Source organism: Galeopterus variegatus, unplaced genomic scaffold (assembly GCF_000696425.1).
Source record: "Galeopterus variegatus unplaced genomic scaffold, G_variegatus-3.0.2 Scaffold674, whole genome shotgun sequence".
NCBI lineage: Eukaryota > Metazoa > Chordata > Mammalia > Dermoptera > Cynocephalidae > Galeopterus > Galeopterus variegatus.
In genome coordinates, this window is record NW_007726785.1 from 270,830 (window position 1) to 285,809 (window position 14,980).

The 14,980-nt window shown below is 38.3% G+C and overlaps 1 protein-coding gene across 1 annotated transcript; it reads left to right on the forward strand.

Annotated features, from left to right (window-relative positions):
- The first annotated feature begins 5,093 nt into the window (after window positions 1–5,093).
- Window positions 5,094–12,541, forward strand: SIKE1 (suppressor of IKBKE 1). The gene is made up of 5 exons (XM_008571280.1): window positions 5,094–5,295; window positions 5,531–5,636; window positions 6,521–6,663; window positions 8,068–8,181; window positions 9,911–12,541. Exons 1-5 carry the CDS (start codon window positions 5,137–5,139, stop codon window positions 10,010–10,012), a joined length of 624 nt encoding a protein of 207 aa, XP_008569502.1. The 5' UTR covers window positions 5,094–5,136; the 3' UTR covers window positions 10,013–12,541.
- Window positions 12,542–14,980: the final 2,439 nt, after the last annotated feature.

Consider the following 14,980-nt stretch of genomic DNA (forward strand, 5'->3'; position numbering starts at 1 on the left):
ATTGATCAAAAATTTTACAAAAGACTAGATGCTTTGGAAACAGTAATGTTCTGGACAGTTTAATATTAACAAACTCTCTGGACTCAGAATCAACTATTATACCGAGCAGAATCCCTTTCTGGAGTTTCAGCAATGGGTGATTGCACCCAATTCACAGCACCTGGAATGATGCCACTGCAACTGCCCTGAGAAATGATGACATCATCAGTCCTCGCCTGAAGTAAATTAAAAGGACTTGCCATACTAAATGATACCAACTTTGCTTTAAATGCTTTTGTCTTAACTGCACCAACCTGGTCTATAGCTTTTGCTTTTGCTTTTAAATAAATAAAATGGGGGGGCGGGGGAGATGTGGAATATTCATAAAGCAAATGTACTTCACAGGGCCTGGTTTTCCAAAGCCTTGCAGTTTCAAATATTGACCTTGCAAAGGACAGGAAATTTTCCTCAGGCTATAAAGTCTCTGATGTAAGGTAAAGATTTGTGGCACAGAAAGGTTGCTGGCTCAAAGACAGACTAGTTACTGATTGATATGTAAAGATACTGGAAATTTCTGTAGGGAGAAGGAATGTTTGCTAAGATCAAGCTTTTGTTGGTGGATCACTTAATTGTCTAATGGAATGTCATCTGACTTGTTTCACTGAAAGTTACCAGCCTATATTGTTAAACTATAACCCCACCTATGCTCTCTTCCTGTAACTTCCTGGTCTGGAAAATAAATGCAAGAAGAGAACCCCAATTTGGGGTTAATTTCCCAAGGAAGGGATGCCTCTCACTTGAGGGTTCCAGGGGAGATTAACCACTTCAGGGTCTCTCACTGCTCAGCAGAAATGGGCTTTGAGTAATCCTTTGCAGCTCCATCACCCAGGGGAAGTGGGATGACAAATCCGTGGGGGGAAAGCAACAAAAACAGACACAAATAACCTCAAAGGCTATAGTCAAAGAGTGAGATATTAAAGCTTAAAATTCTGAAGAGGAACAATTATTGGTGAATGATTCAGGGTATGGCCATGGATGGCCAAAATAAATTGAATGTCTCTTGAACTGAGGAGGCCAGGGAAGGATAGAAAATTAGATGAATTGTCCACATGGACATGGATCTCACCCAAGATGAGAGAAAAATACAGAGTAATCAAAAAGACTGTAAGACAACTCCTTAAATCTTCTATGAATAAAGGAGAATACCCAAGGTAGAAGGTTGGCAATTGACAGCAATGAAGAGGAATAGAAGATTTGTCAACTGGGTGACACAAACTTCAAATAAAGTGGAGGTTTTATACAAGTATGTAATAGTAATTGCTTGGAAGTGTCATTGGAAAATTAGAATGACCAGTCTAGTTGTCAACCCTAATCATGGGAGGGCCAAAAAAGAATAGTTACCTTTCACTGAAACAGCAGCAGGGGGTACGGTCTCCTTAAGGAAGAGCTATTAGAGGAGGAGACGACCGAAAGGAGGTAAGACGAAGACCAGTTGGGGGCTGACCAATTAGCTTACTTGGTTAGAGCACGGTGCTGATAACACCAAGGTCGAGACTTCAGATCCCCCTAGTGGCCAGTCACTAAAACGAACAAAGAAGAAGAAGACCAGTTGGAAGACCAGTCTCTTTATCTGGGTGAGAAAAGATAACAGCCTGACCTACCCAGTAACAGTAAGAATACAAAAGCAAATATATATCCTAAAGATATTAAGGAGATAGACTGATTTGGTAACTGATTAAGTGTGAAGAATAAGTAGGAAGAATGAAGGCTGACTTCCAGGATTCTGGTTTGGGTGTAAGAATGTGAAACAGGAGGAGGAGCAGGTTTAGAAGCAAAGATGATGATATCAGTTTTAGACCATGTTGAATTTGTGGTTCCTGTTGGTTCTCCCTGCAGAAACACCCTATAAGGAACCAAATATAAAGATCCTAGGTTTATAAAAAAGATTTGGGCTACAGAGATGGATTTGAGAATTATCGTCCCTGGATGGAAGTCAAAGCCAAATGAGTAACAGATCACTTAAGGAGGATGTTTTTCTTTTGTTTTGTTTTAATCAATGAATGAAACCTCTTTACCTCTGTAGTCCTGATTTATTATTTTTGTTTAACTTGTTCCCCACCTTTCTCTTGAAAAAAATTATTGAGTGCCTCCATTGTGGAGCATCTGGGAATACAATGGTTAAAAGCCCAGTTCCCTCCCACTGCTTCTTTGACCTCTCACTACCTACCTTCAATTATTTATTAGAATACAAACTCTTTTTCCTATTAGAATATAAGATCCTGTTAAAAGAAAAAACTCCAGACAAATTAAGTTCGAGAGTTTAATTTGAGCAAAGAACAATTCACAAAATCAAGCAGCCCCCAGAATCACAACAAATTCAGAGCAACTCCACAGCTGCCACATGGTCATTTCAAATTTATAGACAGAAAAAAAAAATGACATACAGAAAATAGAAGTAAGGTACAGAATAGCTGGCTGCCTATAATTGGCTAAGAATCAGCTACTTTTTATAAGAGTAGGGTACAATCTGCTTGCATGCCAAATTCGGTTACAAGAGTAGGCTAGTCTGTTTACACATCAAGTTAGGTTACAGTTCACTAAATCTGAAGAAACCTTTAGGCCAAACTTAAGTTATCACTCCCTAAGGGCAGATACCTTGTGTCTTATTCTCTGCTGTATTCTCAGAGACTGAACATGCATGAAACAAAGAAGGCCTTCCAAAAATATTTATCAAATTAGTGAATAAAAAAGAACAAAGTTTGACCTGCAAGGTTGACAAGGTAAACTCTCATAAACCAATATAACAAATAGTAAAAAAGTCACTGTTGTTCTGGTTAGACTTATTTTCAGTTTATTAACTTAATTAAACCACAAGAAAATAGGCAAGCAGAAAATAATGATGACTCCATCTAACACCACTTAAGATGATTACTATCAAAAATAATAATCCTCTTCCGGTCAAGATGGCAGTCCCCAGTGTCACTCTCACCCAGAGATCAACCAACTACAACTATTAAAAAGCAATGACAGCCAAGCTGGGGCCTCTAGAGCTCAGGGGAAGAGGAGCAGAAGAAGCCACAATGAGAGAAAGAAAGGATCACTCCCACCATTTTGAGCCCCAGCCACTTTAAAGCTGGAGCTGGTGAGCACATGGAGCAAGAGCTGGCAAAAGCCACAGCTGTACCTTTGGGTGAAGTTGCTTGGAGGTAGCAGGGAAAGAGAGAGCTTTGATGGCCCCCAGCCCAGCAAGACCACTAACAGGGTTCCCATGGACCCACATAGGAGCAAGGAGCCACAGACAACTGAATAAAGCAGCCACTCATAGGCCGTTGAGTCATTGCAAGGGACCAGAGCACAGCCCGTCCTACAGGAAGGGTTTCCATTGTTGGCGGAAATGTAAAGTGGCACAGCCACTGTGCAATATGTGGTGTCTTAAAAATTTAAAAATAGAATTTATCCAGCAATTCCACTTCTGCATATATACCCTAAAGAACTGAAAGCAGGGTCTAAAAGATATATTTGTACACCTATATTCATACCAGCATTATTCACAATAGCCAAAAGGTAGAAGCAAACCAAGTGTGCATTAACAGATGAATGGATAAAATGTACATAAAATGGAATTGCATGGCTACGGCTATGGCTAATGTCTGGAATCCTGTCGACATCGCCAGTTGTAGCACTCTTAATCCTGTTTGTGACACCAATTGTCTATCTAGCTACATGACCACGCTAGTTGTCAGGCTCTTTTACCTGCTGGTAATCCTGCAGACTGGGCCGATTGTTGAGCTAGGGCTGGGTCTGGAGCTCCCAGACCCCTCAAACCCATTCACAGACTGGGTCACAAACCCTTCATACACCAGGCTGGGTCACCAGGCTTCATGCACACCAGGCTGGGTCACCAGACCCCTTCACGCAGGTCTATGAGCTAGGTAACCAGCCAAAAGGTCCTTGGAAGCTGTAGGTTGGGAAGCATGGCTGCGACAGATGGTCGCCCAAGGCACACACCCACCCGCCTGCTTCACTAAAACTCTCTCTCTCTTTAAAGAACACAAGAACAGCAACAAAACTAAAAACTTAGTGCAGGCATGTGCACTACCCCCCCCCATTTGCTTACAAAGGATGTGCTAAAACCACACCCAACTGGACCCGAGGAGAGGGCCCTGACCAAACTATTCTATTTTCCCAACAGGAATATTAAAAAGGAACGAAATTCTGACAACATGCCACAATACGGATGAACCTTGAGGACATTACGCTAAGTGAAATAAGCCAGTCACATAAATACCACACTGTATGATTCCACTTACACGAAGTTTCTAGAATAGTAAAATTCATAGAGACTAAAGCAGAATGGATGTTGCCAGGGGCTGGGGATAAAGGAAATGGGAGGTTATTGTTTAATGGGTACAGAGTTTCACTTTTGCAAGATGAAGAGAGTTCTGGAGATGGTTGCTGGTGATGGTTGCGCAACATTCAGTTAAAATGGGTGAGGTGGTAAATTTTATAGCTATTTTACCACGTTTTTAAAAATTATATATAAAAAAGAACTATGAACAATTCACATCAATAAAAACCAGTGTGGGGGCCGGCCTGGTGGCGCACTCCGTAGAGTGCGGCGCTTGGGAATGCAGCTGCACTTCCGCCGAGGGTTCGGATCCCATATAGAGACCGGTCAGCTCACTGGTTGAGCGTGGTGCGGGTGCGACACCGAGGGTTGCGACACCGAGGGTTGCGATCCCGTTACCGGTCACGAAAAAAAAAAGACAAAAAGGAAAAACAAAAAAACAAAAAAACAGTGTGTGGGGGAGGGAACAAGAAAAAGAAAGAAAAAACCCCAAAAAACAGTGGATAAAACAGAACTTCCAACCGGCCAGCCACAACTCAGCCTGGCCACCAGGCTGCGGGAACAGAATGCCAACGGAGTGGCAAGGGCAGGCCTTGGGCCCCGCGCAGGGCGGGGCTGCAGGGAAGCCGCAAGTTAAAGCGGTCGACCCATGGACTAGGCTGCCACTGCGCAGGCGCAGCATGTAGTGGCTAGCGAGGCGCCTTTTAAACGTACCCGGAAGTGACGCCTGTAACGCTGAGACAGGTTCAGGGAAGATTCAAGCGACTTGCCTAGGTGAGCCGAGCAGAGGCTGGTGTTGTGCCGCTGCTATGAGCTGCACCATCGAGAAGATACTGACAGACGCCAAGACGCTGCTGGAGAGACTGCGGGAGCACGATGCGGCCGCCGAGTCGCTGGTGGACCAGTCGGCGGCGCTGCACCGGAGGGTGGCCGCTATGCGGGAGGCGGGGACAGCGCTTCCGGATCAGGTAAGGCAGAGGTTAGGGGTCCGGCGCCTTCGGGCTCAGGGCGCCTGAAGGATGGAGAGCGAGGTAGAGTGGGAACTCGGCCTGGAATTTATTCCCGGTCTCAGAGAGCGGCAGTGAGACCTTTCGGTGGGGTCGGGGCTGAGAATTCTGCCCTTGATCCCTGACTCCTGCCTCTTGAGTTGCACTGCCACTGTTCTGCTTTAGGGCGCTCTTAAGTCTGTCTCTCTTTATCCAGTATCAAGAGGATGCATCCGATATGAAGGACATGTCCAAATACAAACCTCACATTCTCCTGTCCCAAGAGAACACACAGATTAGAGACTTGCAACAGGAAAACAGAGGTTAGTCAGGCCTTTTTTGTGTAGTCGTTATAATTTTTTCATATCTGGTAATAGTTTGAAAGTTCTTGCAAAATTGCTTTCACAGTTCATAGAAGTATACATGCTGTATGTATTTACAGGTTAGTACTTTTAATAAGAGTTGTCCTGTGCTGACACAGTAACAATAAAGTTTGTTTAGATTACCCTTTTCAAGGTTATCTGACTCATTTGTATTTATAAGCAGCTTACCAAAGAGGTGCTTAGTTGAGTTGAATTTTTGCATGGCTTTTTTAAGGCATCCCCAAATGGAGGCTTGCATAACAGAAGAGTTCATATCCTCAAGGGCTTAAAATTTAATGTTTAAATGTTAACTAAGACAAACACTGAAGTTAAGTTTGAAGGTTTTGCTTATGTTCTTGTGCAAGGTAAAAGAACAGAATTTTATCCTCATGATATATATTCTTAGGTTTGATGAGTACATCATTAATAATAGTATTAATAGTTGTATGTTAGTTTACAGAGGACTTCTACGTCTTTCATTCCACTGTATTCTCATTTCTTCATTTTGAGGTAGACAAGCCAGATATTTATTACAATGCAGATAAAAAATAGGCTCAGAGAGGTTAAATGATTTGTTCATGACTATTAGTAAGTTACAGAACTGAACTCAAGCCCATGTGTTTGGATTGTACATCTCATGTTGTTTCTACCAGACTATGCTGCCTCTACCTAGAAAGTTATTTTTCAGGTAGATCTTAACTATTCAATTTTGTGGGCTTAAATACTGATTTACAGCTTTGGATTAATAATATCTCATGGAGTGTTATAAAATTCCAACTATTAAGAGTTTGGCTTTGAGTGCTATCTCTAAAACATCACTGCCAAATTATTTTGTTTTTTCATAGAACTGTGGGTTTCCTTGGAGGAACACCAGGATGCTTTGGAACTCATCATGAGCAAGTATCGGAAACAGATGTTGCAGTTAATGGTTGCTAAAAAAGCAGTAGATGCTGAACCAGTCCTAAAAGCTCACCAGTCCCACTCAGCAGTAAGAAACTTTGGTGATGAATTCTTTTTTTTTTAAAGATGACCGGTAAGGGGATCTTAACCCTTGACTTGGTGCTGTCAGCACCAGGCTCACCCAGTGAGCAAACCGGCCATCCCTATATGGGATCCGAACCCATGGCCTTGGTGTTTTCAGCACCACACTCTACCGAGTGAGCCATGGGCCGGCCCCATAACTTTGGTGATAAACTCTAAAGGAACTGAATTGAAATCTTAAGATTATTTTAGATTGTGTGCTTTTTTTTTGAAGAAAAATAACCTTATTTTCCTTACATGTTCTTCACATTCATTATTTTGCTATGGATTTGTAAAGATATGAATAGAAAGAACGGGTGAAGGGCTGCTCAGGTCCTTTTATTTGAATGAGCCTAAGGTTCCTCTTTCCCTCACCGAGATGTCTTTTCAAGATGTTGATGAATGCTTAGCTCTTCCATCAAACATAATGCCAATTAGTGTTGAAGATGCTCAGTAAACACTTGGTTGGTTATTACTTGTACATTTTACTGAACTGTAAGTTCCTTGGTTTAAGGAGCATGAGTTCATATTTTATTCCTAACACAGTACCTGCCACATTGCACGCAGTCAGTAAACCTTTCTAAACTGAACTAGATAGCATCATGTTATGTTATTAGGGGAGAGAAATATGGTTTTAAAAAAAACACACACAGAAAAAAAACACGGCATAGTTGCTACACTTTAGTGACCTATGATTTAATTTGGAAGACTCAGTAATTGTTCTTATGGTTGTAGAGTGCTTCATAGTTGTCATTGTAGATTCACATGTTCTATATCATTTAATCCTGCATTAATAGATTGGAGCGTCATTATTTGCTACAGTGAAGTGTAGCAAAAGATTAGTATCATTTTAGATTCCATTGGATGCATTTTACTAACCTAACAAAAGTTCTTGGGAACAGGGATATTTTAAATATTTGAATTGCTTTCCACTGGAAGAGAAAAATAAACTTTATTTTCTATGGTCCAGGGGAGAAAACTTGACCCTGGAAGGAGACAGAGTTTAGGTTACATAGAAATACTTTCTAAAAAATATGTCCAAAGATGGAATAAGGCACCTTGGAATGTGGTAAGCTTCCTGCCAATAAAATTATTCAAATTTAAGTTAAACAGCCACTTAGAAATATTGTCCAACATCCAATAATCGGTTAGACTACAATTGATCTTTTGAAAATGAAAATTATTTGTGAATACCACAAGGTCACTTTCTTATGGCTTTACCTTTGAGGATTCAGATTAGAGTGAAACTGCATTGTAACTTCTGTAGCGTAGATTAAATGAACTTTTAAAAATTTTAAAGCACATGTTCTCATGTGCTTCATATTTGTAAAAAAGATGACTTTTTCACCTTTTTTTCTTAATACCTTCACAGGAAATTGAGAGTCAGATTGACAGAATCTGTGAAATGGGAGAAGTTATGAGGAAAGCAGTTCAGGTGGATGATGACCAGTTTTGTAAGATTCAGGAAAAACTAGCCCAGTTAGAGGTAAGAGTGTTGCTATCTTAGGTTCACAATATTTTAGGGTTTTCATAGAGTCTAGAAAGTATGCCATCACTATCCTATCACAGCAGTGTATCAGTGTTTTTCTGTGTGCTCATGATTTAAAATTAAAACTCCTCCTTCATACCCTTTCCAAGAAAGGAAATGTTGTAAACAGCAATCAGTGAAAATACTAGCTATGTACTGGCTAGAAGTTGAAATATCGTATTGGGATGGTAGAGAGAGTAGAGAGAACACATTATATGTGAGCTAAAATCAAATAGATAATGTCTAAAATCGATGATCAGGAAATAGCAGTATAGGCATATTATTTAGAATTATGGAAGCAAATACCAAAAGAAACAGATAAAAGTAGTAAAAATAGTTGCCTTTGGGGAACAAAGCCAAGGAACTGCTGTTTGTTTGTTTGTTTGGTTGGTTGGTTGGTTGTTTGTTTGGGTGGCTGGCTGGCTGGCTGCTATAGGTATCTAAGCCCTTGACGTTGGCATTATCAGTATCACACCCTCCCAGGTGGGCTAACCAGCCAGCCCTACTGTTTGTTTTATAAGACTTATACTATTCATTTTTTTAAAGCTATTTTCCTGTAATATTTTGATTAAGATAGGAATATATTACAAAGTAAGGCCTGGGGTAATAGTGTGCCCATAGTATTGTTAAGGAAAAACATTTCAATTCAACATCTGAATGCTGCTTATTTATGAGGTACCATCATGGGCCCTTGAGAAATACCAGAGAGAAAAAGATACGGTCCCTGACCAGAGTCTACTGGAAAGAATAAGATGAGTACTTATATGAAATGGTATGTCTGAGTACTAAGAGAGAGATACAGAATACTGAGGGAAGCACTTCATATGGTAGATTTATTGACCCTGGGCTCTGATCTCTTGGTGACACTGAAAATGATATGGTTTACCAGAATTTCCTGCAGAGAGAATAAGAATGAAGAGTGCAAGCTACCCTATCCGGAGATCAAAGGAGTGACAGGCCCCATGTAGGAATTAGGAGTTAGTTAAATGGTAGAACGACCTTGTCTCACTGTCCCTGATTTACCTTAGTTGTGGAAACAGCCCTAAGGAAAAGTGGGACAAATTTTACTTAATACTTCAAGTATAAAAAAACTGGATTCAGTCTCCAGCAATACCACGTCCAAGTTGTCTGAATTTCGACAAGTTTTTGCACTTTTATGAGCCACAGTATCCTCATCTTAAGTAGAACATGGATGTAAGCAATGATACCTATGCTACTGATTGTTGTGAGATAACGTATATAATGTACCCACATGGTACCTGGCTAAGTGTTCAGTAAGTAGTTTCATCTCCTCCTTTGCTTCTATTGTCTAAAACTATAAGACATCTAAGAAAGGAGATTAATCAGAGTGAAAAGATTATTAGAAATTTGCAAAATAGAAGAAACAATAGTAAAACTTGTGGGAACCACAAAGAGTATGACAACAGTGAATTCCTCAAGTGGAGAGGAACCTTGTTTTTTTCTTCTTTGTAGTCCTAACAGTTGGAATATAGAAATTACTCAGTAAATGTTTGTTAAATGAATAAATATTACAGTATTTTAAGAAATTCTCAGCTAGTAGTTTTTTGTTTCCTTAAAACTTAAAATATGTTTTCTGTTCCTGGCCCCAAGCAATGTGTTCTGATGCAGTTTGACAGTAAAAATACTAGAAATAAACATATACCCGTTTTGCTTTTTTTTTTTCCAGCTTGAAAATAAGGAACTTCGAGAATTATTGTCCATCAGCAGTGAGTCTCTTCAGGTCAGAAAGGAAAACACAGTGGCTACTGCTTCCCAAGCCATCAAATAACTGAACTTCTACGTGATGGCTGGATTGTCTATCAAGGAAAGAAGTTCTTAGCTTTCCATTTGAGTATTGTCTATTCATTGTCTTGCCTCAGACTTAATTTAGTGTTGATTAAAGGTATCAAGTGGCAGTTTAGAATTCCCAGTCAGGATTGGCTGTCCACAAAACACTTTTCGGGTGTGTTAGTGAGTATACGTGCTGAGTTTCACCATTCCTTTCTCCAAGAGACTACTTTTAATTTTCATTTCTGGGACCTCTATTTATATAAACTGTGCTTTTAGTTCATTTTTGTTTTTCACAGCTCTGAAACTTTGAGAATTTTATTATAAACCAGCAATTTTATTTTATGTAGGATTGTAAAATACACTTCTAAGAATTTTAAAAATAGATTCAACTTTTTAAATCTATTTGGCATAAGCCTGGATTCTTTTTTCCATTTGACAAAAGTAATACAATTCCACAGAACTGGATCAGTAGATTGTCTGATTTGTAATGTAATTCACCTGTGAAGTTTTAAGTCTCTCTGGTGCTAAGAGTTGGCACTTAGTGGCCTAGTGTCTTTACTCTTAATTTGAGAGAAGCTACCATTAGTCCCCAGAAAATGTACTTGGAAATAAGTCAACTATTTTTTTCTCAATGATAGGATAGTTGTATTTTTCAAAGAACACTGAAGAACTTGTCCTTTGTGTATGTACGCACACGTGTGTGCTTAGTTCAGATACTAAAAGTAGCTTTTATTTATTAAATATAAGTAGTTAATTTTTCAGTTTTGTCCTACTAGGAAATCTTTAACTTAGGTAGTTTACCCTGTGTGAAGAGCATATCATAAATTTATTCACATCATAGTTCTTAGGTACTACATTATACTATTTAATTTATATAAAATTTCCATTTTATAGTTAAGAACCATCACTTACTTGGATGTCTTTTATTACTAGTACTAGTAGTTGGCTTTGTTTTAGATCCATTTTTCACACGGAAGCAGTTTTATTAGCTAATGAGAGTTATTACATTCATAATGCTATGTAGGCAACAAGAAAGCAAAACTAATATTCAGATGCTGGGTGGTCAGATAGGTTCACTCATCAACTCAGTCCTCTGTATCAGTTTACTCATATTTCAAGTTTATAAATTACTTCATGTTATACTATCTATTTAGGCTTGCCCAAAAATAGTTGAAATAATGAATGCTAAACCTGCCAATGTTTTCCAATAACATTAAGCCACCATACTGTATGGGGGAGAGACAGTGTTAAAAAGAGTTTTTTGTTAGTGCTTTGTGTGATGTAAAATTTCTTTTGTACTGCTATATAGAATTGGCTGTCCAGTTAGGTCAGTTGGTTAGAGCACAGCCTTGTAACACCAGGGTCAAAGATTTGGTTCCCCATACCCACCAGCTGCCAAAAAAAAAAAAACTACAGTTAAAATAACAATCTCTTCAAGATGTCCTAAAAGCATCTGATCCAAATGATACCATTGGACTTCGCCTAGAGTAGTGGGCGTTAACAGTATATGTCATCTTAGAATTTGTCAAATTTCTTTTTAGTGTTCTACATAGATTTGACTGAAAAAAAGCATTTCCACCCCCAAGTGTGAACATTTTTATTTTGTTTCCCAAGAGTAAGTAAACTTTTAGTCCAGCCATTTGTCTTGAAGTATGCCCTAAGTGTGTCCCACGGGTCTTTTCAAGAGGCAGGTACCCTATTACCAGTTGTCAGCTGCCATGGACAGGTTTCATTGAAAATGATGAAGTAATCAAATGGCCCATTAACATATAATATGGTATCCCTTTATCTGCCCTTTGCTCCTTTAGAGCTGTTTATAAAGTTTTTTTACATCTCAGATATCAGGATAAATCTATGTTAACTTTTCCGCCTGGGAAATCAAAAGCTTGCATCTAAAGAGCTTTCAGTGCCCTGTGCAATATAAGTTCTGGCTGGTGTTAATTATATAAAGATGGTGTATAGTTTTGTAGTGGATGAAGGAACTTGACTGGTTTGCAAAATCTTAGTACAAAGTTATCTTTTCTAATAAAAACCTCATGTTGAAAAAATTAGCTAATTTTACTTAGTCAAGTCTAATTAGGAAGTGCAGAAGGTTTTTTTCACATGCACATAGCAACCTTGTCAAGTAATCACAAAAAAGATTTCATAAATAATTTGTAATTCGCACAATATATTCAGCAGTGTCCTCTACAAATAGTACCCTGTACTAATAAGGTATTAATTACATCAGTACCTAATGCATAATTCAGTTCAAACATTGAAGGTCTATTTCAGTATTCTTCAAAATGTGGCTCACTGACCTACCATAATAGAAATTTGGGGATGGGATCCAGGAATTTGTGTTTTAATAATCATCCCAGATAACTTTTAAGGACACTAGTTTACAAATGTCTAGTCTATGTGCCGAGCACTTCATTAGGAGTTATGAATAGAAAAATGAAAAGAAAAAAGGCGTTGACAGTTTTCAAAGAAAAGTCTGGTAGGGGAGATAAGCCAAGTATACATATAAGTATAACACAGTCTGATAAATAAGTTATGTATAGGATACAGAGAAGGCAACAACTGGGTAGGAGATAGAAAACCTTCATGACGCAAAAGCAAAGTAAGTAAGTGCCAATAATGGCCTCCATTTGAGTGCTTTAGTATCTATCAGGTACTGTATTATATCATCTCCATTTCAATTGTACCTCATTTTACAGATACTCAGGCACAAGTAGGTTGTTACTTTGTCTAAACTGGAAGCAAGAGTTAAACCCAGACAATTAGATACATTCTTAACTGCTAAGATGCTTTTAAATGCCTAATACTGCTCAGAGTTCAAGTGGTTCTTGATTAGCAAAATCTGTTTTTATTAATAGTGCAAAAGAAATACTACAACTCATATATTAGAAAATATCACAAATGCAATAAATGGAGTTTTAACTGAAATATAATTCTCATTTTCTAGAATGGTGTAGTAGAGTGTGTGTGCACTGGTCCTTACTACATACAGGAAAGCATGCAGTTTTGTCTTTCAAATCTGCCTCCTTACTATATTGGCTTTCATCCTTCATGCAATTTTTTACAGTTACTAGAAGGTTGCTGCTGTGCCAGATGTCATGCCCATGTTGAAGGCAGGGCATGAAAAAATAGGCCTGTGCCATTTATAAACTCGTATATCTCCTTTGATGAGGAAAAGTGAAGCTTTCCTAGAAACTCCAAATGGATTTCCACTTGCCTTATTTGCCTGACCAGTTAAATGGTCACTTCTAGCTGCAAAGGAGGCTGTGTACATAACTGACCCAAATAAAATTAGTACCCTATTAGCAAAGAGGAAGAATATTGAGAAAGCAACTAACTGTTAAACTGTCAAATCTTTTTACTTTGAATAAATATTTTGTTTAACAAGTATATTAGCTAAAGGACTGTGTTGATGTTGAATAGCCAAGAAAATGGGCTATGGCAGACATCTGTTATTTCTTTTTTGGACTATCCCAAATCCTAACTCCTCTGTTTAGGGAATTCTTCACCTAATGATGCAGAGCCTTCCTCCCTCTTGAGTTATTTGAGAGTGCCAGATATATGTTTTCTCAGCTTCCTTTGCAGCTGGAGAAGATACGTCTGCCTTAAACTTTACAGTTTACAGATACAAAGAAGCAGGGAACCATGCAGAGTCCTTTGAAGATGGTAAGAAACAACACTGGCTACTATATTCAGCTCCACAGAGCAAAAGCGGGGTTTTTTTTAGTGATAACCTTTAGTCCCCATTGTTGGCAAAGTCAGTGATGTAAGCCGCAGTGTCTGCCCAACAGTGGAGACAGTGGGGTCTTCACTGAAGCAATTCTCTCGTGTCACTAGAGAGCTTGTAGCCTCCAATTCTGGTTTCCTGACTGTCCTAGAGATCCTGAGAATAACTTTTAATAAAATCCTGTTTTGTCAAAAATTAACCTGAATTGACTATAACTAAAAGCCCTGACTGATAAAATAAGCAGTTTTAAAAACAACCATACACATAAAAATTTTCTCAACATTTTATACATAATTTTGCACTTATATTTTAATGTAATGTTTCACCCTTATAAAAGGGTAAATGTGGAAAGCAAATAAATTATTAAACATAACTCATCATCTAACAAAAATTAGAACTTCACCAATGTTTTACATTTATATGAGCTCTTTTATCTTTCTCTGTGCCCCTGCTCCCTCTTTTTAATAGGTTTATCACATGTAAAAAGACCTAAAATATGTATGTATCCCTAAAGTGATTTATTTTTCAGTTTTGTTCCTTTTTAAACTTAAAAAGTGGTATATTGTATGTAGTCTAGGGATTTGATTTTTTTCACTTAACATGTTTCTAAGATTCATACATTTTGATGTATATAGCTGTCATTCATTTTCATTGATGTATATTTTATTGTGTGATTATGCAATATCTGTTAAGGAATACATACATGTATAATAAAATTGTATATTTTTAAAAAATCTTTGCTAATATCTGACTTACAAATTTTTAATTCTCCCTCCATATACCTCTTTTATGTTAAACACGTTTAAAAATAACCAGTCATACTTTTTTCTTTTTTGTTTTTTCTATGTATTTAAAAATTTTTTTTTTTTTTTTTTTTTGGCAGGTGGCTTGTACACGGATCTGAACCCTTGATGTGTGATATTATCAACACCACACTCTAACCAACTGACCTAACTGGCCAGCCATATTTTATATTTTGCAGTTATTTCACTGGTGTCTTATGGCAACTTTCAGAGTGAATTAAGGAGTATTACCCACAAATACTCATAGTGGGAAACAGATGGTGCTATTTCTTTTGTCACTCTCCAAGAATGCTAAAGAGGAGGCAGAACCTTCAGGTCTTTAATTAGCTACAACTTCATTCAACAGTTCATCTAGCCTCCTAGAAATGTGTTTGGAATTACTGGGTGAATTTCTGTATGTTGTTGATCCCAAGATTTACTTTTATTTCAAATTTTA

What these genes read in the sequence shown, in the direction of transcription:
- SIKE1 (XM_008571280.1), top strand. Translation starts at nt 5,137, where the DNA reads ATGAGCTGCACCATCGAGAAGATACTGACAGACGCCAAGACGCTGCTG. An exon ending in GGACAGCGCTTCCGGATCAG is followed by an intron (nt 5,296 to 5,530) that starts GTAAGGCAGAGG and finishes CTCTTTATCCAG; the next exon opens with TATCAAGAGGATGCATCCGA. An exon ending in AAAAACTAGCCCAGTTAGAG is followed by an intron (nt 8,182 to 9,910) that starts GTAAGAGTGTTG and finishes TTTTTTTTCCAG; the next exon opens with CTTGAAAATAAGGAACTTCG.